The 25248-nt window shown below is 38.9% G+C and overlaps 3 protein-coding genes and 1 long non-coding RNA gene across 10 annotated transcripts; 3 read left to right on the top strand and 1 right to left on the bottom strand.

The window, feature by feature from the left end:
- The first annotated feature begins 4161 nt into the window (after positions 1-4161).
- LOC111343310 (QRFP-like peptide receptor) lies at positions 4162-9458 on the top strand. 2 transcript variants are annotated; one of them, XM_088732947.1, is made up of 2 exons: positions 4162-4305; positions 7510-9458. In XM_088732947.1, exon 2 carries the CDS (start codon positions 7976-7978, stop codon positions 8990-8992), a length of 1017 nt encoding a protein of 338 aa, XP_088589073.1. In that variant the 5' UTR covers positions 4162-4305; positions 7510-7975; the 3' UTR covers positions 8993-9458. The 2 variants fall into 2 exon arrangements, with proteins under 2 accessions (XP_088589073.1, XP_022806194.1); XM_022950459.2 differs by lacking the exon at positions 4162-4305 and adding an exon at positions 4811-4826.
- Positions 9459-9888: 430 nt separating this feature from the next.
- LOC148723814 (uncharacterized) lies at positions 9889-10971 on the top strand. The gene is made up of 2 exons (XR_015991616.1): positions 9889-10292; positions 10495-10971. It is a non-coding gene; the product is annotated as an uncharacterized LOC148723814 (long non-coding RNA).
- LOC111343309 (putative neuropeptide Y receptor type 6) lies at positions 10490-25240 on the bottom strand. 6 transcript variants are annotated; one of them, XR_015991615.1, is made up of 6 exons: positions 24830-25240; positions 24606-24705; positions 21719-23653; positions 19773-21163; positions 17996-18845; positions 10490-14108 (listed from the first exon to the last, which is right to left on the bottom strand). XR_015991615.1 is itself a non-coding variant. In XM_088732946.1 (3 exons), the coding sequence occupies exon 3, from the start codon at positions 18110-18112 to the stop codon at positions 16988-16990; it is 1125 nt and encodes a 374-aa protein (XP_088589072.1). In that variant the 5' UTR covers positions 18113-18200; positions 18704-18845; positions 19773-19886; the 3' UTR covers positions 10490-16987. The 6 variants fall into 6 exon arrangements, 3 of the variants coding, with proteins under 3 accessions (XP_088589072.1, XP_022806193.2, XP_022806192.2); XM_088732946.1 differs by lacking the exons at positions 21719-23653; positions 24606-24705; positions 24830-25240 and having other exon boundaries at positions 10490-18200; positions 18704-18845; positions 19773-19886; XR_015991612.1 differs by lacking the exons at positions 19773-21163; positions 21719-23653; positions 24606-24705; positions 24830-25240 and having other exon boundaries at positions 10490-10890; positions 13632-18112.
- Positions 14137-15567, top strand: LOC148723813 (QRFP-like peptide receptor). Its single transcript, XM_088732945.1, has one exon. It carries the CDS (start codon positions 14137-14139, stop codon positions 15283-15285), a length of 1149 nt encoding a protein of 382 aa, XP_088589071.1. The 3' UTR covers positions 15286-15567.
- Positions 25241-25248: the final 8 nt, after the last annotated feature.

Below are 25248 nucleotides of genomic sequence, written 5' to 3'. Positions count from 1 at the left end.
GTTATCACGCCTTTCTGAGGATCAATTTAAAGCTGAGTTTGGTATGAAACATTCCAATTTCAGTTCGGTTCGGAGACATTTGTTAAGTTGCATTTAACGACACCATGTTGTCTGTGATCGAGTCAAAGATCTTACCAGATGCGAACCCAGTTTCCGATTTCTTCTTGAATACAAGGACCTCACAGATGCAAACCTAGTTTTCTGTTTTCTTTTTGAATGCAAACACCTTACGTCTTGCTTGGTATCCGATAGATAAGTTACATCACCAGTATATCTGTCTTTTTTATTTCTGAATCCAAACTCGATTCAAATTTTTATAACTAAAGCTTTACCACACCTTAATTGTATGCAAAAGGTTCATGGATCTCAGCAGATCTCATGTAAAAACAGGAAATCATCAGCTAGTTCATATCCAGTAATGATCGCTGACCTCTCTGAATAATAGCTAAGTCCGGAATGAAACACCTGAACTTCAGATTGGTTTTGTAAATTTTGTAAAGCTGCATTTTAGGACGCCATAGCACATGCAAATGCTCAAAGAAGACGGAAGATGCAAACCCAATTTCCGTTTCCTACTCGTAAACAAGCGCTAAACTCTTTCCCTCGTTTTCGATTGAAAAGTTCAATCTTAAGATCTGTGTCTGGGCAAACTTTCTTTATTTTCGATCCCGCAAACTCAGTTCAGTTTTGACGTCAATTTCATTTAATTACTTGCATGCAGAGAAGTGCTACATAATGGCTGTCTTGGTCGAGACAAGAAAAAAGTGGGTATCTATATCATCAAAGGTGTTATGCGATCTCTAAATTATGGCAGACTAGAAACCAAACGCGGGCTTTTACGAAAGAAAAAAGAAAACAAAATTGCAAGACGAAAGTGTTGTTGGCTTAACATGAAAACTTTTTCCTCTTGAAGACACTCTTCCATTTTAAAGAGCTCGAGTACGAAAACGTGAAACATGACCTCACTCATCTCACGATGAGCACAAAACAATCAATAATGTCTCAGAACAATACAGAGGATGGACAGGTCACTTAATATGCCTGATTCGACCTCTGTTATAATTGTTTTTTGAAGCCGCGTGTGCCCGGCTTTCTCGAAAATCTATTCATTTCGCTTGTGTTTTAATTTTAGTAACAAATTTGTGTCGTAAAGCTGACCAGGTCGTAAAATAAAATCAACCACACCGAAGATCTTCAAAGTTGATCGCTGACCTGTATCTCTCAGTGTTGATTCTATAGTAACCACTGACTTTCGTGATGATCAAGAAAGAAAATTAGAAAAAGCTGTTTCCTTGATTTTGAAACTTACCCTTAAAGATTATATTACGCAAAAACTTGTCTCTTTTTTTTTTCTCTTGAAACAGCTTCGTTTGTCATTAAGAGTTTTATTTCAGCTGCCATTTGTTTCACGTTTCAGGATCATGAGTTATCTAAACGGTAGGGGGGTCAATTATCGAATAAAAGCAATGAGGGAGCCAATCAAAATGCCTCTAGTTTAAAGTCGTTGAGTGTCCGTCATCAAGCGCTGTTGATCTCGGATGACCCCAAACCTCCAGAGTGAGTCCCTTAACCTGTCGAATCGTTTTCATGATCGTGACAAAACAGAGAGTTACTTGCACCAAAACTTACTGCTTCACTGCTTCCTGTTTAGCTCTAGGGAATATAACTTGTTTCAGTTACTCGACTAGAACTTGGGTTGCTGCTAAACACAATTTCTGAATGTGCGCCAGGTATTACAAAGTGCGCCAATTTTATTACAAAGTGCGACAAATATACAGAGTCACGGTTATTACAAAGTGCGACAGGTATCACAAAGTGTGACGGCTATTACAACTGAAGTGCGCTGTCTTAAAGTGTAACAATTTTATTACAAAGAGTAACAGTTACAACAAACTGCGACAGTTATCACGAGGTGCGAGAGGTACTATAAAGTGCGACAGGCACTGCAAGGTGTGCCAGGTATTATAAAGCGCGACAATTTTATCACTGAGCGACAGGTGTTACAAAGAGTGACAGTTACCACACAGTGCGTCGGGTATTACAAAGTGCGACGGTTTTTCCAAAGAGCTACAGGTATTACAAAGTGCGAAAGGTATTAAAAAGAGGGCCGAGCACAACGAGGTCCGTGTGTCATGAACGAGAGCCAAATATTTGACCGTCCGGCCCCAACTTACTTACTTAATACGCGTTTTATCATATGAGCACTGAATAAGTTTTTGAAACTCGAAAATTCTGATTAACTTAACTTGGACGTAATAACCTGGCGTGCGCGGGAAAACCACAAAAAAGATCCGGTAACAAAAACTTGTTCTTTATTTTTCTCGAGACCAAGAAAATCACAATTTATTGAAAAACGTGACTAAATTTTTGCAACAATAGCGAACAATATTTTTTTTTCGCAAGAAAGCCGTACAAATGCAGTGGGGCCGGACCGCTTTTTCTGGACCGGCTCACGTCCACCCCTTCGGCCTTGCACGCGTAAGCTTTTACCAAGGTTTTCTATGGGATTGCGCGAGCGGAGCCGGACGTGTCATAGGATAAACAGGTTTATCAGCCAAAAAGTTAAGCCTACCATACATTTGGCAAAAGCTTAGTTCATGCTTATTACATCAAGGCAGAAGCCTCTCGACATTTCATTTTCCTTGTTTGATCTCACTTTGACCAAGCTAATGTTGTGCGGGGCAACTGTAACAAATGCCTATCTGAAAAACCTCAAAAGCTTCAAGACTGCGCAGCACACCTTTTACTGTATGCTGGCAATGATAATAATTTGATAATAATATTCCATTGCTAGGGTGGCGGAAATCCTTTCATCAAACATTGAAAAAGAAACATATCATGATTTATCGTAAGACTTTACTTGGGATGGCAGCGCAATATCTAAAACAGATATTGTTTTTTATTTTTTTTTTAATTTTTGGCGACAAACTGAATGCTATATTGTGTAAAAGGACCTATATTGTTTAATTTAATTTACTCCATTTTCATTGCATTATTTGCAGTGGGGAAGGACTAGAAAGGAACATACAAACCATTCGTGCTAGTCCACCCTCCCACCCATCCCTCCCCAGGGGAGGACATCCAGCACAGTAATCTCGTTTGTGGGAGCTTTACGTCTCCTACCCCAACCCTGCAGGAGACGGGAACTCCATTTATTCGTCCCTATCCGACAAGACTAGAATATCTAATCATTTCTTGATGTTACAGAAAGGTAGCAAATTCTTCTCAATTATTTTAAGACCTTGAGTGTTGGTCCGGCCGGGGCTCGAACCCTCGACCTCCCGCACAACAGTCCAGCGCTCTATCCATTGAGCTAACCGGGAGACGGTTTAAAATCAACTGCGCATTGATTACATGAAGATGTTATTCGTACAGTATAGTCAATGTGTGAAACAAATCAATAATCAATCAAGAATCTTTATTTATACACGATAAGTATTTAAAGCGACACTTCGCTTGTGGCGTCAATTTAAGGAAAATTGAGCCGCCAAACTTCTATTTGTAATATTTATAACCACAGTATAAGATCTCATTCTTTTGATGTTATTCAGTGCTGTAATCGAGGCTAGGTGTGTAGGTAGCTACGCGATTAGAATACTATAGGGCTGAAGGAAATGCTGTGTATGAATAAAGATATCTTTTCTCTTACCCTCATGTCTTCTTGCATTTTCACATCGAGCAGGAAAGTGTGGCTTTTTGCCAGCCTTGCTTGTGGCATCGTGTACGGCCCGCATACAAAAAAGTCAGCCAAGAATCTTCAGAAATGGCAAATCGTCGCTTCCATATATGCCAAAAACTGGAAAACCAGTTAATGCAAAATAAATTCGTGACAAATTTAAGTATGTCAAGTTTGCTTACAAAGGAAAATTTGCCTAGATCAATTGATAACTAAACTGGGATCACAACAGTTGCTGTAGCATCATGCAAAAGCCTTGAAAGCTTTTTTAGGCTTCCTCCCCTGCTAGTCCTTTAATTACATTATTAACTTGATGAATTAAATTTGTGAGAAAATAAGAAACAGCAACATTAAAAAAAAAAAAACGATTTAATTTTCGCTGCAGTTTTAATGGTATTTATAATCGGAAGAACCGGAGACAGCTTATCATGCTTGGCAGCTGGACTTTGATTCTTCACTATTCGATTCCAATTTGAGTCGCCTTTGAAGGCAATGATGACTAAAATAAGATGATTTTCTATTCCCCAGGACAACGAAATATTAACGGCTTGTCAAAATGATTGCTATCAAGATGCTTAGTTTGTTGGGGTCTATAGCGGTGCTCAGATTGAGGTAAATAAGTAACGGAGGTGAGTTTCTAAAAGAGAAAAAAAATGAAACTGTTGTGCGGCGTCGGTGGGGGTAGCAAGTACCATTCGCTCTGCCACCTCGCACGTCAGCTTTGAAACTCTTTATGATGGCCAGTTTACAACAACAACTCAGTTGATAAAACCAAAATTACCGAAGTATATAAATTTTGCTTTATTTTTGAAATTTTCTCGTGCTTTATCTCTGGCAGTAAGGAAAAAAATCATTTTCACTGGAACCAATTAAAAATGGAAATCAAGATATACATGAACTTTCCAGGGTATCTTGACATCTGGCTGGATCTAACTCACTGAGTTAATAGTTTATGAGCATTTTACCATAACAGCCGTACTTTCTCTTTCATTCTGTTTGCTTACTTTTCACGTCGTGTGAGGTGGCATGCACGAAAGCTTGGCTTTTTACAGCCTCACTAGCGCCTTTGTGTGTACGGTCCTCAAGCTGGGAAGTAGATAAGGCAAATTTAAATGGGGTGAATTTTCACAAGGACGTACGTCGAAAGCCGGTAGGCAAGTCATTTAATTCAGTATGACAAAAATTTTAAATGATAACCTGCTTAGAGGATCCTTTCGACTTCTTAATGAAATTTGTAACTGCTGGAAGAGCGAGACGCCGAGTCCTACTATAACATTGAGCTTTGAATGTTCCCTGAAAAATTAAAAAAGGAAGTTGGACTCTAAGTTTGGGAATTTTACGTCTGTTTCAAGACAACGGGCTATTGACAGTAGCTTACAGTGCGGCCTCATCAAATGATAGGTGAAAGGTGTGAATTCTTGGTTGAGGTCAATAGTGGTGTAGACTGAGGTAAGCTATAGTTACTGTAAAATTCTTATCGCCAGAAAAGTCGAATTAATATCCGCAAATGAAACATGACACTTGAGGTTTTGGGAGTGAATATCAGTCTTTCATACGAGAAAATGTGTGGGGAAGAGTAGTGTTAATATTGTCAAAATTAATTTTTGTCCTATCTAGTTGTGATCACTTGTTTCCAAAGCTACTTCAAGCTATGTTTGGTATAAAAATTTCATTTTTGGTTTGGTTTGGCTCATTTTGTAAAGTTGCACCTTACGACGCAATATTGTACGCAATTGAGTCAAACATCTCTCCGGGTGGGATCTCAATTTGCTTGAAAAATGTCGTTATTTTATTCGAGTTTTTGTAAAGTCGCAGTTTTACCTCACGTTCATCGTATGCAAATAACTTATGGATCTTAGCAGGAAGAGAGTTGTTAATTTTCTCTTGTACTAATAAAAATTTTTTCGAAATCACCGACTAGCCCGTATCTAGTTACTTTTTTGAAGAATATTCCCTGAAGCTTTGTTCGATCAAATTTCGGTTCGGTCTAGATAATTATGAGTGCGACACTGAACGCGCATCACTTAGGTGGTTAAGACAAGAAAAATACAAATATTTTCCCCAAAATGTGCCCAGCATCTTGAATAAAACGTCTCCTGTGTTTTCTTTTCGGCTCTTGGAAAACTATGGGAGACTAAAAAAACCCAAAGCCCTAGTAGGCAAGTGGGCCTTGCGAGGGATTTTTCTGAAGAAAAAAAAAAGAAAAATTGAAGGCCAAATTGCGTTGTTGGCGTCTTTGAAATGTCCTCCGCCTGCGGCGTTCAAAAAGATTTTATCTATTCCGTTGACTTCCCGAATGTAAAGCTTCATTTATGTATTGTAACAACGTTAGAATAACAATGGCGTGTACGTGGTATTCTGGCCGAAGATAAAACCTTTTTCCACTTATAGACGCGCCACTATTTTTAAGGGTAAGAAAACGTGAAAATAGCTAATTCGACCTCTCTGCTGATGTTATTGTTTCTTGAGGCCGCAGTTGGCTTTCTCAAGAATCTTTTTATTCGCTCTAGGCAGTAGCAAATTTACGAAGGGAAGTAAGGCCAGCTACAAACTAAAATCAGTCGCACCGAAGCGAGTTGCTTTGAAAATCTTCGAAGTTGATTAATAGTTGATGTTTAGTTAGAGGTTTTGACTCCAGCTATTTTTCCATAGAAAACGATGAAGAAAAAATTAAAAAATGCCGTTTCATTGATTCAGATTTTTATTTACATAGAACTTTGCTTCTCTTTCTCTTTTCTTGAAACAACTTCGTTTGCGATGATAGTTTTATTCCAGCTGCCATTTGTTTCATGTTTCAGGATCACCAGTTTAATCGGTAGGGAGTCGAAGATCGATAAGAACAAGGAGTCAATCAGATTGTTCGTAGTTTCAGATCGTTGAGTGTGTATCTCACTAATTTATAAGTTATCAAGTGCCAATGATCCCTGATGACCCCAAAGATTCCCAGTTATGGTCCAGTAACTGATTTTCTACACAAAGAAAAATGCTAAGCAACTGTTGAGTGGTGTATTATTTACCAATTGAAATTTTTTCCTGACTGCATTTTGAAATCGAGGCCTCCCCCATCTACTTACCTCTAGCAGATAATACTAGAAAAAAAAATTGATCCAAAGCATGGTCCGAAAAATTGTTCAATAGTCTAAGGGTCCAATGGTCCATTCCTCATTGTACCTTATGCCCTTACGCCTGTCAGATCGCTTTCGCGAACGTGATATTTAGAAAACGCCCGAACACTGATAACTATAGGTTAAAGTTCCTCAGGAAGTTTAATCTAGTGTTAAGCGGCTTTTTGTTTAGTTTTTAAGGGCAATATCTTCGTCTCAGCTACTCGACTGGAGCTTGCCACAAAGTGCGATGGTTTTTTTTTTTGTGTGTTACTAACAGCGGAAGTTAGTATGAATTGCGACATAACGTACATTGAAGTGCGACCACGACTCAGCCTGCCGGCCTCTTTCCATTCAAACAGTATGCAATGACCACGAGAGGTCAAATATGACACCAATGATGTTGATATGTCTGGAGACTAAAGTGCCCCGCTCTTTGTTTTCATACACGCGATAAAGATAATTGGTCCAAATATATGGCCGAAATAATTCAGTACTTCAGAACGGTCAAGTGTTAGCGATGAAACTATCTTAATAGGTTAAGAAATCTAAACGTGGTAAGCTTTTCAAACATCTCAAAAAAAAACCTCTAAAACAAACAGTATCGCAAGCGCCATCATCAGCCCTGCTTTGTATGATATAGCGGAGTGATAAGATTCCCGTAATAGAAGCATAATTTGTTTTTAGTCGAAGTTTATTAAAGGACCTTTTTGTGTTTCACCTCTTCAGGTACACGTGAGTGCTTCAGTCTTGCTGCCTCCTGGGCATAAGTCGTTAAAAGCCTTCAATGACGCTGATTAACAAGTATGACAGACCATGAAAAGTACTGAAGTTGCTACAACCTAATTGGTGGAGTCACCAAATCGCCCACTTCCTCTCAACGACGGCATCCGGAATAATTAACTCAGTGGAAGGGGCTGAGTCTCCTACATTATTTATAGTTACAGCTTCTCCTTTAGACATTAAAAGAGAAAGCACTTATTTAAACTCATCAAGTCTTCATTGGAATTCGTAGGATTGGCCACTTCTCTATCGTGTTGAAAGAAACTGGAGACACGTTTTAAGGGTCAAGAAGTCAAAATTGTTTTAACTTAAACCTTTGTAAGAGTTTGTGCTGTCTCTGCTGCTGTGAAAGGATCCAGGTGTGACCTGTGACGGGAACAACAATTCATTTCTTATAAGGACGGAGAGAAAAATGCTTGGAAACACGAACAATTCCTCAGCGAACAATTCCTCGGTGAATTTGCTTCATGGTTCGGAGAGCAACGATACAAACTGTGGCTTCACTGATGGACCAGCTGAAGTTTATATCACAATCCATGTTGTCACCCTCGTGGTGTCCTTGGTGGGAAACATTCTTCTTATTGCTGCCTATGTGAGAATGAAGGAAATAATCATGCTCCCTATCGCCAACATGGCTGCATCTGACCTGTTGACTGCACTCGTTCTAATGCCTCGTCTTATTAAGAGCGAATTCACCGGATCCAACGCTTTCCTCATTCATGGAGATTTTGGTACATTTCTGTGCAAGATGTCTGTTTTCCTAAGCGACATATCGCTATCTGTGTCAACCCAGAGCTTAGTGTTCATAGCCATTGAACGATTCCTTGCAATTGCATATCCAATTTTCTATAGGAAGGTAATCACGGTCAAAAGACGCTGTCTCTTCGTCGCCTTAACATGGGTAATATCCATGGGGATTCATTCTCCGTATTTTTATGCTTTCCGTCTGTCTGCCAATCATATATGTGAAATGAACTGGGAACCAGCTTTCGATAACGAATCCACGCGGCCACGCTATGCAGTTTTTATTTTCGTGACAGTTTTGTTTTTGCCGTTACTGACTATTTCTTTGCTCTACTGTATTTTCTGTGTCAAAGTTCGGAGAGATAACATGGCTTCGTCTCGAAGCGAGAGGGCGGCCTTAAGACATCAGGAACGCAGCAAGAAGTTACAAAGGATGGGAATAGCCACTGTATCGGCATTCTTAATATGCTGGCTCCTATATATTGTTATGAATGTTTACCGAGAACTTTCTTCAGACACTGATTATAAATGTAGCAAAGGTTTTATGATACTGGACCGTATCTCTCGCGTTTTGGCAAGCTGTTACTCGGCCGTGAATCCCTGTATTTGCTTTATATTTGTGCAAAGCTTTTCTCGTCAACTTCGTGCGTTATGTAGATTGACCGTTTGCTGCAAGGGATCATAGGAGAAGATGTTTTACAGGATATAATACTTGTCACTCGACCAGCACAAACAATTAAGCTTTGTTTCCGTTAACGATTGACGCTTTAAAGTCGCTACCGTTTTGGCGAGGACTGAAGTTAGTTTACAGCCTCAAGTAAGGTATAGAGTCACTCCATAACCATTAGCCAAGCAGTCTACTGACTGAGTCTGAGCAACAGTTTATGTTTTTAACGATGGCGACGATCTTAAGTGTATAAACGATTGCAGATTAAAATAATGCCAATATTAGCAATGCAAATTTCGTTGTCATATATATCTTGAATTTATGTAAATGTGAATCCCTTCTGTGGATTGAATCACGTTACAAGTCGCTGATCTGTGTTGAAAGGTAATGTTTGATGACATTTTTTTGATAGTTTGCTATGGATTTTGCAAGTCAGCCTTGAGTTCTTTAATAAAGAATAAAGTTTATTCAAAATCCCACTGTATACGTGCGTTAGCGTGGTCAGCTTGTGCAGCGAACTCTAAAATTAATTACAAGCTTTTCCTGTGACGCACGAATAAGTTCGTCTGTGAACAAATGTCACTTTGTTTGATAAACTTATTTCTGAGATAATAATTGTCGCAAAAAGATAATGAAGCACTGAAAGAACATAACCAAATACATTACACCAGTCAAGGCCAGAGGTGCCTAATTAAAAATTTATTTTTCTTTTCTCTTCTCAAAGAATTTTCGCCATAGCTGTGCTTATGCTATCAACTGATATATGATATTACTTTCGTCAGCGTGACATCGTTCTTAAATGCTGTTTGATTTTCTTGGCCTCAGGGCTATCTCAAATATTGCATTTCTCGTTAAATTCATCAACTAGTTGAATTGATTGACCCCTTTCGTCAATTGATTGACCCCTTTCCACCCGAGAAGAACGCTATACCTCTTCTATATTTACAGAAAATCGAATTGTTCGTTCTCTAGTGCAACAGAATTAATAGTATTCACTAACAATATTTTTTAAACATATGAAACAGACGAAAGTGCCACGAGCTTCCATTCCGTTCAGGTCATAACAGACCCGCAGCCAAACGAGCTCATGAAATTCATCAGCGTCTTAACTGCGTATCTTTCCACACACAAAACTTTGAATATGAGAAAAAGGTTGGAAATGCGTGGGTTTTGTTTTAAACAAAGTCTGGCGGCAAAACCCACTCAAAAAGGTGTGCACACAAATCAGTCCTCTTTTAGATTAAACGAGCGCGCCCCACATCTCGGACCGAAGCGTCGCCGAAGCGCCTTACGATGATGGCTAATTCTTTATTTTTAGGTATGTATGTTCGGCAAGAACCGTTTTTTTTAAAAAAAAAATTATTACTTAATATTTTACTTATATCGCTAAGTGCCTCGTATCCTAATGCTTTCTATGCCCATGCAAGGAGAAAGATTACGATGATTTCAGTTCTATTAGATATCATAGTATTTTCTTAGTTTTGCTCCAGTCTGGAAACGTTGACTGACTTCTCCTTCAGCTTGCTCTAGTGTGAACTTTTACAAAGATCATAACAGCAAGGAGGGTCGAAGAGTGACTGTAACCGGACTAGCCTTCGTTTAAGTGTTCTCCGACTATTCTCTTTAAGGGCGATTGATTTTAAAAGGGGTGAATCCTGTTTCCTCCAATTATAGCATCGGAGATGTTTGTTCATGTTTCGTAAGCTGGCTTCTTCAAGCTGTAACCTGTTACTTTTTATGTTATCTGCTTCGTGAGTATGTTTCTTTTGGTTGTCATCTGAACTGAAACATCATTGCATGGACAAAGTTCTGTCTGCAAGTCTCTCTCAAAGATAGTTCCACGGCTTCAACAGATCCCAACTTCCCTACAGCCAGTTGATTTCCCTACAGGTAACCCAAGCTCGCACAATCAGGCTCTGTCAACGATGTAAATTTATGTATTGTGTATTTATGTAAAATGTAATTTTTCTAGTACCTAAATAAAAAGATCTATGCCATTTCCCATGAAAGCCGGAAGATATCAAGGCTGCTGGCCCTCATTAGGCATTTAAAACGGCAGCTCTCTCGCAATTTGTGATAAAGTGTGTGATTCAATAAACTAATTTGCCAAGACCGTGAAACATGATGAGTATTTAAGCTGCAAGAACCACCTTAACCGCAAACATCATGGCTCTAAGCCTGGTAGTTTGGAAAAAATGGAATGCCGGAATTCCGTGCCGGAATACCCGGAATACCCGGAATTCCTGGAATGACCGAAAAGTAATAAATTAAAAAAAAAATTAAATAAATAAATGAATAAATAAGAATATTGATGATTAAAAATTGATAGTAAATTCACAACTTAATCAAATAATTTAATGCGAAATTTATCTCTGAGGGTCCCGAAAAAAAAAAAACACTTACCAGAATTGTTCATGGAGATGCACGTAATAGAATTTAAAAACGTCTGTGTCAGGCCAGTAGCCCATACAGCCTAAGCGACGAAATATTTGTACTCTCCCTTCCCCCTGGATGGGATGCTAGTCCATCACATGCATGGTTACTCCCAGTTTTAAATTCGCCTCCACACATTTACACACCTGTAGGATGTCTAGGGTGCAATGACCATTAAGCCGGCACGCTTTTCCAGCCGGAACCATTGCAGAAGATTAAACAAATGCAATATTTCCAATTAGTTTAATAGTTTAAATTTTAAAAATCTCCGAACTATTACAAATTAATGCTCTACCTTAAATAGTTATTAATTAACCACACATTGGGAGCTATCAAGGCAGCTACCAGCCGTCTCCAGTTTAAACTGAGAGATCGTCAGTTACTCGACACCTTTTCGCGTTAATTATATATACCTTTTAATATAAACCTTGTACTGTTGGATTATTCTAAACAAGAAAAAGGAAAAAAAAGGACTTACTCCTCGGTTGTCTCTGGAGATGGCAAGATACTTTTCCAATTACTTTTTTATAGTTGTGGTTTCACTTGAATGTTAAATTTGACCCACCACGTGGTCCGTTGTCTTTATTGGTGGTACTCCTAGCGATTCCGAAGCGTATAGGCACTTTTTATCAATTTTTTCTTAATCTATTTCTATTTGTAAACCACATAGAATCGAGTAGTTCAGAGAAAGAGCTGGAAAAAAAAGGGAAAAATGTTTGGAAATAGTTTGCACAGCACTTATTAGAAGCTATCACAAATGAAAAGCAAATGGATACAAGAGTACTCATCGGAAAAGATTTAATCCACCAATATATGCTAATGCTGTACCCTAAAACAACAATTATCGATTGTTAAAACTACGCGAACAAAGCGTCATATTCAGAGGCAGTAATTGTAGTCTCCCCGAGTCTCTTATCTCTTCGGCACACCTTTAATACACAAACGTGGATTAGCTCAAAAGATATTTCCAGACTGAACAATAACAAAAAGTGAAATCAGTGTGTCGCTATCACACAAGACAGAACGTGATTTCTTTCCTTTCCACACAAGAGCAACTTTTTTTGTTGTTAACAGTTTGTGGCAAATGAAATAGTTCCAATGGAAAAAGGTCGCTTTCCCCTGATTCAATTCCCTAGTCCGATAAGAAAAGGAAGATCGAAGGCTTGCTACCATACTCCTTTTTTTCTCATCAAATCAATTTTTTCATCACAAGCCCCCCCCCCCCTTCCATGTGGTTACCTCTTGAGTAATGTCTCAATTAACTAATTATCACTCTACAGTGCCTTTGATATTGACGTGAAGCCCATTCATGCACGTTACAGAAAGAACTCGAAGTCAAGTAGATCAGAAATATCTGGTAGGTTCATGATATGGTTAAGAAGCGTTCGCATGGATTTGACACCCGGGATTTGACCAAGACATACAATGAATTAATGACATTATCACGACAGGCGATAAATTTATGTTCGTGGAGACCATCTAATAATCCACTAAAAAGAAATCAACTTTATGTCTGAAGTTAAATGTAAAAAAAAAAAGTTTATGTCTGAATCTATCAAAAAATCTAATCTCAATCATTGCAGTCAATAAATTACTTTATCGCGATCTATCAAAAATCGCAAAAATCGGGTGGCATCAGAAAATGCTTGTGCTGACAGATTTTAAGTGCGGTCGCACTTTGGGTTTGCTCGCCAAGTACTTATCGTATTTACATCCCCTTTTCCACTTAGAACCCACAGTGCTTGAGGTCTGTCAAAAATAAATCACACTTCTGGTTTGTTTACCTTGAAGCAATCTTTGGCATCAGTTTGTATATTGTGAGCTGTAAGCTACATGTAGTTCTAGTATGTGCATCTCCGTGAACAGTGCCAAAGGTAGTTATTTTTTACGTCACGTGGTCTCTGCATTTTATGACTGATCGAAAATTTTGCATTTTTTTGGTTTTACTTATAGAGAACTGATTTTCTTTTTTTTCTTTTTAATTTTTATTTTCACTTTATTTTTACTCTTTTTTAATTAATTATTTCTTAATTATTTATTCAAACTTATTATTTTTAATTATTAGGTAATTTTTTTTTCAATTTGTCATTTTTTGGTCATTCCGGGAATTCCGGGTATTCCGGGTATTTCGGCACGGAATTCTGGCATTCCATATTTTCCAAATTACACTCTAGGCCTTGACCCTACGTTTGCTTTGCATGACATAGCAACGTAATAGCCTTACCATAATTGACACCGTTTTTGTTCTCAGTCTATTTTTAAAAATGACGAATCAGATGGAAGGTGTTCAAATCATTTAACAACGTCTATCATTTGAATTAACCCCTTCAAAGTCTGACATGAGGAGAGAGCGCCATGACGTAAATTTGTGGCGTGACCAATCACTTGTGTTTCCCCATGGATGACGAACTGCGTATTCGAATATTTTCCGTGAGGTAGCTGTGTTTTATATTGATTGTGGTTGAAACTGTCTTCACAACCTTAAACAGACAAAGCAGCTGTTGAGATATAAGCTCCAGTTGAACAGGAGTTATTTAAAGGCATCGTCACTTCGATCTGCCGTGGCGACAGCGGCTGAAGAAATCGAGGGAATCAATTCAGCTCAATCTATATCTGTAAACAGCATTGTTGCCTTCGAGTCTTCCTCGAACGTGAAAGCGTCCAACTGTGACCTGGTAACGGCAGAAACCTATTTTACCCCCTAGAGACAGAACAAAGAGCCTGTCACGATGATTGAAAACGCAAACAACTTATCCGCGATTTTGGACCATGCTGGTTTAGACAGCAATGATACTTCTACGCCAACAACTTGTCCCTTTACTGTGGGACCCGTACAAGTTTATATCGCAATACATGTGGTCACTCTTCTGGTATCCTTGGTGGGAAACATTCTTTTAATCGCTGCCTATGTGAGAATGAAGGAAATAATCATGCTCCATATCGCCAACATGGCTGCATCTGATCTGCTGATCGCACTCTTTCTAATGCCTCGCCTTCTTACGAGAGAATTCACCGGATCCAACGCTTTCCTATTTCGTGGAGATGCCGGTACATTTCTGTGCAAGATGTGTGTTTTCTTAAGCGACATATCGTTATCTGTGTCGACACAGAGCTTAATGCTCATAGCCACTGAGCGATTTCTTGCGATTGTTTATCCAATTTTCTACAGGAAGGTAGTCACGGTGAAAAGACGTTATCTCTTCGTAGCTTTAACATGGATAGTTTCAATGGCGATTCATTCGCCGTACCTGTACACTTTCCGTCTGTCTGCCGATAACATTTGTAAATCCAACTGGGAACCAGCTTTCGATCATGAGTCGACGGAGATACGCTATAAGATCTTTCTATTCATAACAGTTTTGATTTTACCGCTGTTTTCTATTTCTGTGCTTTATGGCATTGTTTACCTTAAACTTCAGAGAGACAAACTGGCTTCGTCTCGAACTGAGAGAGGGGCTTTAAGACATCAGGAACGCAGCAGGAAATTACAAAGGATGGGAATAGCAACTATCATTGCGTTCTTACTATGTTGGATGCCTTATATTGTGATAACTGTTTACAATCAACTTTCTCCAGATGCTCATCAAAATTGTAACAAAGTTTTCAGGGTAGTTCATCATATTTCTCGAGTTTTGGCAAGCAGTTATGCTGCAGTAAATGCATGCATTTGCTTTATTTTCGTACAAGGGTTTGCTCAGCAGCTTAGCGCTATGTGCAGGCGAAAACGCCCACGATCAGTTACCACTGAAATGGTACAAGAATGGTCTGCAGAGAGCAAGTGTAATCGCATACGATCTGAATCAGCCCAAACATTGAGCTCGCTACTGATCACGAGAAACGGGAACAATTGCTCGGTCAGTGACTCCCATCTAGTCTAAGGCCTATCCTTTCTAAGCCAAGGGCTAGACTAGAATTGACTAATAGAAATGCACAGTCGAAAACAAGCTAATTTGCATACTTAGATGAGGCAACTTTCTGGAAAAATCTATATTGTAATTTCATTAAGTCATGTTATTCAAATTAATCGAGTGCATATCTGGTAAACCGATGTGTTTTATGAAGTACGTTTCCCTCGAAATGGTCACCTGCGAATGGCTAAGAATGAATTTGTTAACAATTTTGTAGAATTACAGAATTAAAAAATATCTACGAAGTACAAATTTTCGAAACCCTTATATTCTCGATCTTGACAGTTCAGGCCATAGACAGCATTGTCTACACCATTTCCTCTGATATGATTGGTCTAGAGAAAACCAAAACAAACTTACTAAGGATACGGTAGACCTTTGAGGAGTATTTTTAATTTTTTTTCTTGTCTAACTAAGCATTGTTATTTTAACTACAGCTTCTGATTTAGGAGCAATATTGAAACATGCACGAATTATTTACAAAAACGTATTTTCGATCTGAGTTCTTTAGCTCGCCAAAGTGTAAATGGCAATTATAAGATGTCAACATTAATGACTACCGGATTTCGGTTGCACGTGCAGATCTTTGCCATCTACCTGCGTTTAAAACTAGAACGTGAATGGAGAAAGATAAATTGGTGAAAAAGGTGAAAAGTAAAAAAGGAGCCTGGCTTATTTTTGAATAAGCTTCTCTCAGACTTTCCTTCTTGACAGCTCTATGTCACAAAGTTAAGTAGGAGATATGATCATCCATGAGCTGAAATGAAAAACAAAAGGATCCTTCGGAACACTGAAAAAATCGAAAGCTGGCAGAAGCTATGACGCTATGACGGCTTATGGCAACAAGTCACAACCGTGCATTCGGTCTAAACAAACGCGCACTCGACTTCCTTTTCGATAAAAGTGAAGCACATATATCGCGGTTCATCGTAATGTTTTTCTTTCTTCCAAAAACAAGTCGTACACATTTAAAAATTTACATGATAGTCAGTCTGTGTCCTCAACCGCCGCAAAGTCACCGCAGTCGGACTGTAAAATTGTGATTTCTACCACACATTTCAACCAATGCCACTCAATCTGCTATTGACGCGGAGCTTTTTCTGTGCTTTATCAAATGAACTGGATCCCAAAGGCCATAGATATCAGAGACACAAATGCGGGCCTAAAATGTTGGGGTTGGCCTAAGTTTTAAAACACTGAACAGTGATGCCATGTTTCATGACGTCATGGTCCAGACAAAATTGTCTATGACCGGACTACCTGACGTCGCTTCACGTGACTTGGGTGAACGTGTATCATGTTTTGAATGTGATTTTGCACGCAAACCGTGGAGTAACTGATTGAAAGGAAGAAAAAGAAGATTGAATGGAGGAGGCTCGATGTGGCTTCCTCAGCCCGATCAGTTGCTCTGATGCAAACATTTAAGCTTAATCTAGGTTTTTACGTGTTAATCCGTGATATAATTTGATAACAGGAGGCTTACGTTAATAGTTGAGCGTATCAAGTGTCTTGCCCAAGAACACAACCGAGTTAATAGACAATGACCCTCGTGATTTCCGAACATCACGTTGTAAAACCCGGAAAACTTATTCCATCGCTTTACTAATACAAAGAGGATATTAACATCTAAAGTGGTATGGTTCTCAGCAAGCCGCAAGGTGGCCCATGCAAATTATTGCGATATATTAGTACTGCTTCTAAAAGTACTCGTGGACAGCCTTTTTCTATATCGTCGCAATTCCCTCTCGTTTGTATCGCGCTGATGGTTCCGCTTGCACATTATGCTTAACTCGCGAGAAAAGACTTTGAGGAACATAAAACAAATACAAGGATTAACGGCGCAGTAAGAGCTTGCTAAAACCCGAGATATATATTCAATTATTTCAAACGTTTCGCTACATTTAGGAACTGACTCAGGTGAAAAAAGTCGCAGAAAATTAAGGACAGCAGAAAGCGTCCAACATGTCAAAAATGCTGTAAGAGTAGCTGTGACCATCTTATTTAAACTCTTGTTACGATCAAATTTTCTGCGAGCTCTTTTCTCAGACAGACCGGTCACCATTTTGTCAATTCTCCGAAGCTTGACCACCGTCGTGAGGTACAACGTTGACACCGCAAAGAGGGGTACAAACAGAACTGTCACGTATAAAAAGATGTTATATTGTAGTTGAGCTGATCCGTTGCTGAAGGCGGGTTCCCAGCTTTGCCAACAAAAAACGGTTTCTGTGCCATTGGGTTTTTCACGTGTAATCAGTCGAAAAGTGTAGAAATATGGTGAATGTAACGCCATAGCCAGAATCCACGTGGAAACAATAAGCACATAGCGTGTTCTCATTGTGATTTTCTTGTACAAGAAAGGATACACTACAGCCAAGAAGCGTTCCCCGGAGATCAATATCAAGTTCTGTGTTGATACTGACAAGGACACGTCACTCAAAAAAGTGGAAATTTTACAGAGAATTAGTCCTCCTAATCCGTGAACAAGGTAGGCGTTGGATCTGGTGATTTCTCTTGTTATTGAGCGAGGAATCAGAAAAACTCCGACAAGTAGGTCAGAGGCAGCCATATTAGCAATAAAGATAGTGATCTTTTCTTTCATTCTCGTGAACGCAACTATAAGAAGAATGTTCCCGGTTAGAGCAATTAACAACGTAAAAACATGTATTAAAACCATTGTTACTTGTATTGGACTCGTGGTAACTCCGAGACTTTCACAATTTTCTTGAGGAGAAGTTGTGCTGTGGTGGAAACCTCCATCGTCCAAAGTATCCGATGAAACATTTACTTCGAGAGCCATTTTGTCGCTGTTCGCTCAAGAAAGGTGCTTTCTCTTTTTATCTGTTGTTCAATTAGTCTTAGCGCCATCATGACCTGCTCGTCATACTCTGGAACAATGGCAAATTGAAATATCATACAGCCTTGCATGACTCCCAGGCAAAATAATTGAAGAAATTATTGAGAGATTTTTCTCGAAATTCTGTATTGTCCATGCTGTATTGTATACTGTATTATCCATGTTGCCCCCATACTTTTAAATACTAAAGTAAAAACTTTGTGTCTCTTAAAATGTAGCAGTGGAAAAGATACAATACAGTCTGGTAGTCAAAATATTGATCACGAATTGAAAATATTTGAATTGTAGATGCTATCTCCATATTAACAGGTTTGCTTGACAGAAATAACGAATTTACCTGTAAAGGATTCAACAAAAATCCCATTACACTGGTTAGGAATAAAGACCGTTATTTACTTTTATATTTGTTTGGTCATTTGAAGGGAATCTCTAGAGGTATATTTGCCAACACTTAAAACAACTAAATCTAATTTGAAGCGATGTCTCTTGGATGAAAATGATCTTCGTAAAACCTATATAACTTAGATGCAAAACCTCATATCCTCGCCTGATGGGTGACTCGTCTGTAAAGTGGCGAGCCTTGCGTGCGCCCAGAGCTCTCAGCGAGGTCAACCTCCTCACGCAACAAGTTTAAAATTTAACTGATGCTTTCTGTATTTGCTTTGCCGGTTGCGGCCTGTAGTTGCGGTTGATGTGAAATGATTACATAATTATGAAAACGGCAGTGGAAAACGAGTCATTCAATGCACCAGCATGTTGCACACGGTGGGGGGAGGGGGAGGGGGTGGGGTATGGTTTTACCATACTTTTACTGAAATATTATTTAGACATGACAGATGACCACAGATAGCATTCGGATCAGTTATAAGATATAAAACTGATTTATTCCTAAAGATGATTATGAAATTTGCATGAGTTATCTTGAAATGATAGTGGAAATTAATGGAAAATAAAAATGAATGAAGATTAGCTCTAAAAGGAGCCTTGTTGATTAATCCATGGTCGTGATTAATAATTTGTACAACCGTGCTCGACTAGTTGTGCGAAGTTGCGGTCGTATCATTCGCGGCTTTAATCCGAAAACGAGTCACAATTCTCAACAAATTCGAATTGACTGTTTTTCAAATTATGCCAAAGAACCCTAATAGTATCATATTCATGTCGACAATAAATCATCTTCATGATTGTTTGAAGCACAAAAAAGTGTTTCAATGCAAATCTGCTTATCGTGCTGGTTTTCAGCTGAACTATTCTCACGCGGGGGAAAGTTAAGTCAAATTGCTGATTGTATTTCTGTTTTTAACACGTTTTTAACCCTCGGGTCATTTTGTTATGACTACCTTTTCCATCTGGCTCTTATCTGACCAACATTTTATCCTAGCGTGGGGGACGCCAAGGTATAAACTCTTAATGTTCTGCAAAAAGCCTTTTGTTTACCGCGGTACACCTCCAAGTTATTCGGCATACTGAGTTTTTCTATTAATCGTACGGGGAATCTAATTGCTACAAGCTAAACTGAGATGCAGACCGATGACTGCTGTGTCGTAACAGTGTTATTTCCCCTTCATTGTGGAATGAAAAACAGGAACCTTTAATAGTTTACCTCACGATTCAGAGCCATAAGACCTCATCAGACCGCGACGGCGGCGGCGGCAACGAGGACGTGGCAAAACAAAGGACTCAGTAATGGGAAGAACAATGGCTCAGCTTGTGCGTCGTAAAACTCATATGCAAAACAAAAGCGTGAAATCATTAGAGTTGCGTGGTCTGATAACTGAAACCCTGGCGGCAAATTATCTAGGATCCCTTTGGGAACTCAACGCTGTTGACGTACTGGTAAAACTAAGGTGTAACGCTTTAAAAGGCGGTAAACACATCCAGCCATTTGCGAAATTCTAACTTCTAAATTCATTTTTAATTGCCCTTTTCCTTGGTGTTGACGTCTAAACTGCTGAATTAAAGGTTCCTATTCATATTCCATTTCGCAGTTTCGATTGTACTAGTCGCGGTCTTTGTCAAACGATAAGGCCGAATGACTAAACTACACCATAATGGCACAACGTAGCCAGTTGCCATTTTATGGAAGGAGAAGGAACCTCGAAGACAAGAGTGTGAGGGGAACAGCAGAATGAAAAGAAAAAGTGGAGTTGACTGAATGATCTGACTTTGTTATTCAATGCTGCTTCCTGAAAGGTTTTTTTTTTTATATATAATCACGTGAAGACATTACCCACGCAGTAAGCCGCAGCCGGTTAAGAAGATTAAATAAAGAACCCTGAAACTGAAAATTCTTCAACGGGTTTCCAACCTCTGTCTCAGTTCCAGATAACACTTGGGCGCCATTACCAGCTGGCCAACAAAACTACATGCTGGGAGCGAAGCAAATTTTAATGGGTTCATTATTCCCATAAAGAATCTGATCATGATGGATTCATTTGTATTTTGCCTTGCGGTTGTTGATTAACAGGTGATAAACAATTTAAGATATGATCCTCTCTCTGATACTCACAAGGATGATGCCTGGTTCGTACCTTCCCTGGAGTTATCAACCCCAACTCAAAATGTGATTTGTTTCACTCACTTCTGGAACATGTTGTTGTCTGCGCAGCTCGTTGTTTCAGACAGAATAAGCTTCTATCCTTGACACTTTCCACTTGGGTCAAATTGAGTCATCAGAGCGAAATGTGATAGATTCCAATTCCAAAGAGTGGTTCATATGCCAAAGATGTTTTATCACTTGTTCTCAAGTAGAGAATGCTACACATTTTCCTGTGAATGCCGGTCACGCTACTGTGAAGAATCAGTCGTCTGAGCTTATTTACAGCTTGATCCTTTTACTCTTAAGCTTTGCTTATCGACAATCCACCACGTCTGTACCCATTCCTTGTAGTACAATTAGTTCCCAGTATCGGCTGGTTGATATTTCTTGTTCTTTCGTTATCTTTCTACCTGATAGCACTTTGATACGTCAAGGATAAATTCCTTTTTTGGCCTCTGCTTGGGAGGAAAGGGTTTAAAAAGAAAAGAAAACGTATCAGAAGATTGATCTATGACCACATTTAGTCACCGCTGGTTGACTTTGTTGAAAGGACGTGACGAACTGGACACTATCTTCCTCCCTATGACTTTGCGATCTCAATATTCGAACTGTTTCAATCCGGTTAATGCTAGATTACTGTTGAGCTGTGAGGCAACTTGAATGGACAAGAACGATATGTATTACAATTCACGACAGGCAAAGTCCATCTCTCTTTAGGAAGGAACACACAGAGTTAATCGGGGCCAGGTCAATAAACGTTCCATCTATCTCTATTGGATTGATCGGTAAGCTTGCTTTCGTAGATGATATATTTTAATCCTTGTTGAACCTTAAGCTCTATTAAACTTCAGACGAAGTATCAACAAACCATTTTACATTCTACCACGGTCTTAAACAAACTCTGAAAGAAAGGAAAGCTTAATAACTGATAGGTTTGGCTAGGAACTAGAGCAATACATCAAAGTAGGGGGAGGAGGAGGGGGGAATGGGGGCAAGGACGACAAAGTTACCTTGAGGGAAGAGTGGAGCGGGATTTAGTTCCCAATCCTCCTTTCCTGGTGCGTGGCGAAAATAAAATATGGTAAGACTTCTTCATCATAATTGTTTCCTTGTTTTCAACTTTAGGTACTCTCGCCTTTATATAGAAAACGGAAAACAAGGCTTTTGTAACATTGTATCCCGCTGTTTTATATTGTCGACCCTAAAACTCCGATGGCGTTTATGCGTGTCCATTTATCAGCTTCAATAAAGCGGCAAAGCTAGGGATATTTAAGTTTTGAAGTAATGGTTCATGGGATTCGTAAGTAAAAGCACATGAATAATAACAACTGTAGTCCATGCTTCGGGCTAATGCTGACGTTACAGTAGTTCTAGCCATGTATATATGAGACTGTTCGATCCAATTTGTGGTTCCCATTTAAGTTAGCTTCAGTTGCTTAAATGTATAGCCTGCAGAGGAGGCGTAATTTTGGCGATCGCGCGCTTCGAACTCTTGACGCTTGCACTGTAGGTTTTAAATTAAAGTATACAGCTCTCAGAGTTGATCAGATCGACAATATGTTGCTATGGGTCCATTTATTGTAATCAGTAATTCGTAATGGTTCGATCGTCGAAGGTGCAAAACAGACCCTTTCCGGCACAGTTTTCGTAGTCTGTGGTAAGCTTTAATTTATGTCCATGGTTTGTACGTTCAGAATTTTTTTTTAAATTTGTGTGGCGGTCAGGTGTTGTGAAAGCAATATCGTTTGTCGCTAAGTCGCAATAGTGCACATTTTTTGTAGTTATGAATGACAATTTCTGCAGCAAACGCAACAAAAGAGCGTTTAGAAATTTGATTACTTCTCTAAGCATCTCACATAGGGTGGCGACTATTTAAAGTGTTTGCCGTTGTGCTTGGGTGGACTTTCAACACCCTTTCACGTTATTTGTCGCTTTTGTCTATCAACAGTAGTGTGTGTCAGATATAATGAAATATATGACGTTCATATATTTTGAACTGCGGTATCCTCGGTACTGCGAGGATCGTGCATCATAAGTAGTGTGTGTATTGTAACAGACTAGAAAGGTTTGATAGCGATCACTAAGCGAACCACCTTAGCCACTTTATCTGTTAAAATGAAATATTTTGAGCTTTTTTAATCAACAGTGGCCAAAGAGACATTTTAAAGAAGCCAAACGTTCATGAAAGTGTTGAAATTACGAAAGCAAACGGTAATCCTGTGACTACAATGACCAACCATATTGTGCGAGGTCACGTCTACGAACGACTATTCGAAGAAACTATTCGACTTATCGATCGAAAATGGCAAACGCTACCTGATGAGTCTTTCAGCCAAAACATTTCGGCCAAGCTGACCAATCATTTTGAATTAATTTGGATATATCAACAAAGTTGAAATGGTAAATTGGCCTCCGTAACGATTACAAAAGCTGACGTTTCGAGCGTTAGCCCTTCGTCGGAGCGAAGGGCGAAGGGCTAACGCTCGAAACGTCAGCTTTTGTAATTGTTACGGTGGCCAATTTACCATTTCAACTTTGTTGGTATATCCAAATTATTTCGTTACCCCCACCGACGCAGCCCCAAACAGTTTCTTTAGAAACTATCAGCCTTCAATCATTTTGAAGCCAGACAGATAACATTTGATAAACGAAGCCTGAGCACTTTTCTCAGCTGTGTTGCCGATGACTTCATCCAGACTGTTAATCCATGCCACGAAAGAACCTTATTTTAAGATAACAATCAACGTTTTAGGTTCAAGCTCAAACCCTTTTTGTGCATTCTATTTGATTTCTTTTTTTCTGCAAGAAATTATTTCATTCATTCACTCATCTTTATTCTTCTTCCTCCTTTTGTTTTTGCCTTTCAGCGTCACTGAAATTCTTGTCTGTAAATTTCTAGCGGGCCCATTTTCCCTACAATATTTGTCACGCAATTGGATCGAAACCTGCGGGAAGAATAAGACAGATCTATTTCTATCCATGTCCCTCCTCAATTCCCGATGTCAGGTGGGAGAATATTTTCGTTTCATTCCTTAGAAAGAGATGCTTTTCTTCATTTTTTGTCACTGAATAGGCATTAAATATTCCACTTTATTCCTCGAGCGGGAATGAATTCGAAAGGCAAGATTTTATTTGTCATCAATCACATTCAATTTCATTTGACTTCTCCTTTAGCAGTTGTCTAGTTTATGTGCCATTTATTGATTAAATGTGATGAAGTTCCCATTTGAACAATTGCATTTCATCCAACTCTAAGTGGACGGATCACATTTCTCGATAGGAAAATAATTATCTTTTATATCGCCATAATTGGTCTTACTTGTCACTCAACAGGATAGAAAGCTCCACGTGTTAAGAGTTTTTTTTTTTCTTGTGGTTTCTTTGCTTTGTCAGTCTTTGAATAAAGTTTCTTTTCATTCATACGGAACACACCATTTTAGACCAGGTGCGCTCTCATGAGAGAGGTGGCCATTTTCAATTCGTTATTAGTGCAATAAAATAGGCATGAATGCTGAAGAACTGTTAAAATTCAATGAATTACGTCTAGTGGCGGTCCTTCTTCAGAAAAAATGAGATAAGTAACAACAAAACAAAAACTTCTGAAATAACCTTCAACAGTTATTCACCTAAAGGGAGGTAAACAACCACCACTCGACAATGAGGTAAATCATTGTTTTAGTATATACCTTACAATAGCGAAAAAAAAAAATAGGATAGTTCTGTTACTACACCGGAAAGTTGTCGGATATTAAACTCTAGACGCACTCTCTTGTCTCTTCGACTACTCGGGAGTGAACATTACGTGCTAATAACCTCCGAACTTGCCACTTAACGCGCGCGAAAGCCTGACTACTCACCTGTGTGGTATAATTACAAAAGTTCATCGAATACACTTACTTTCTTTATTAATGTACAATGGACTTATGTAACAGCAACCGCGGAAAAACCAGGAAGCCATATATCAAATTGCTCTGTTAGACTGTCATCTTTCTTGTCACTAAAAGAAAAATATTAAAACTATAAACAAAAGGGCCATTAGTGTAAGCGATATTAGTATTCCGACATACAATACGCAGATGAACGAAGATGATGAAGCAGTGTAAAATTATTTTTGGTCGCACTTGCACTAACCGAGTCCAAATGTTTCGTATTCCAATACGCAGACGATATTTGCGAACTGGAATGTGGAAAACAATTAAACAATAGGAACAAACTGCCAAAATGTTTCAGCTTTAATTGGTGGCACAACTTTATCACGTGCTGTTGATTATGGAAATGAGCAAGTTTATTTTTAACATTAAGATCTCGTTATAATCATAGTATGCCGCCTATTTCCGACAAGGTAGGCTTGTCACGTACTGTTGAACATAGTTATTTTGCAGAGGAGGCAAAAACTGATGCCACAGCACAATGATGACAAAAATACTGAAACATGTACTCCTTGATCTATCGATGAAACAGGCATTTCGGCCAGAAAAATGATTATTTGTAACTTCTTGTTTTCTTTGTTTGTTTTTTTTTTCAGCCCTTGCGATTTAAG

This window comes from Stylophora pistillata, chromosome 9 (assembly GCF_964205215.1).
Source record: "Stylophora pistillata chromosome 9, jaStyPist1.2, whole genome shotgun sequence".
NCBI lineage: Eukaryota > Metazoa > Cnidaria > Anthozoa > Scleractinia > Pocilloporidae > Stylophora > Stylophora pistillata.
Note: the sequence above shows the minus strand (reverse complement) of the source record. Positions and strands in the feature narration are given on the sequence as shown.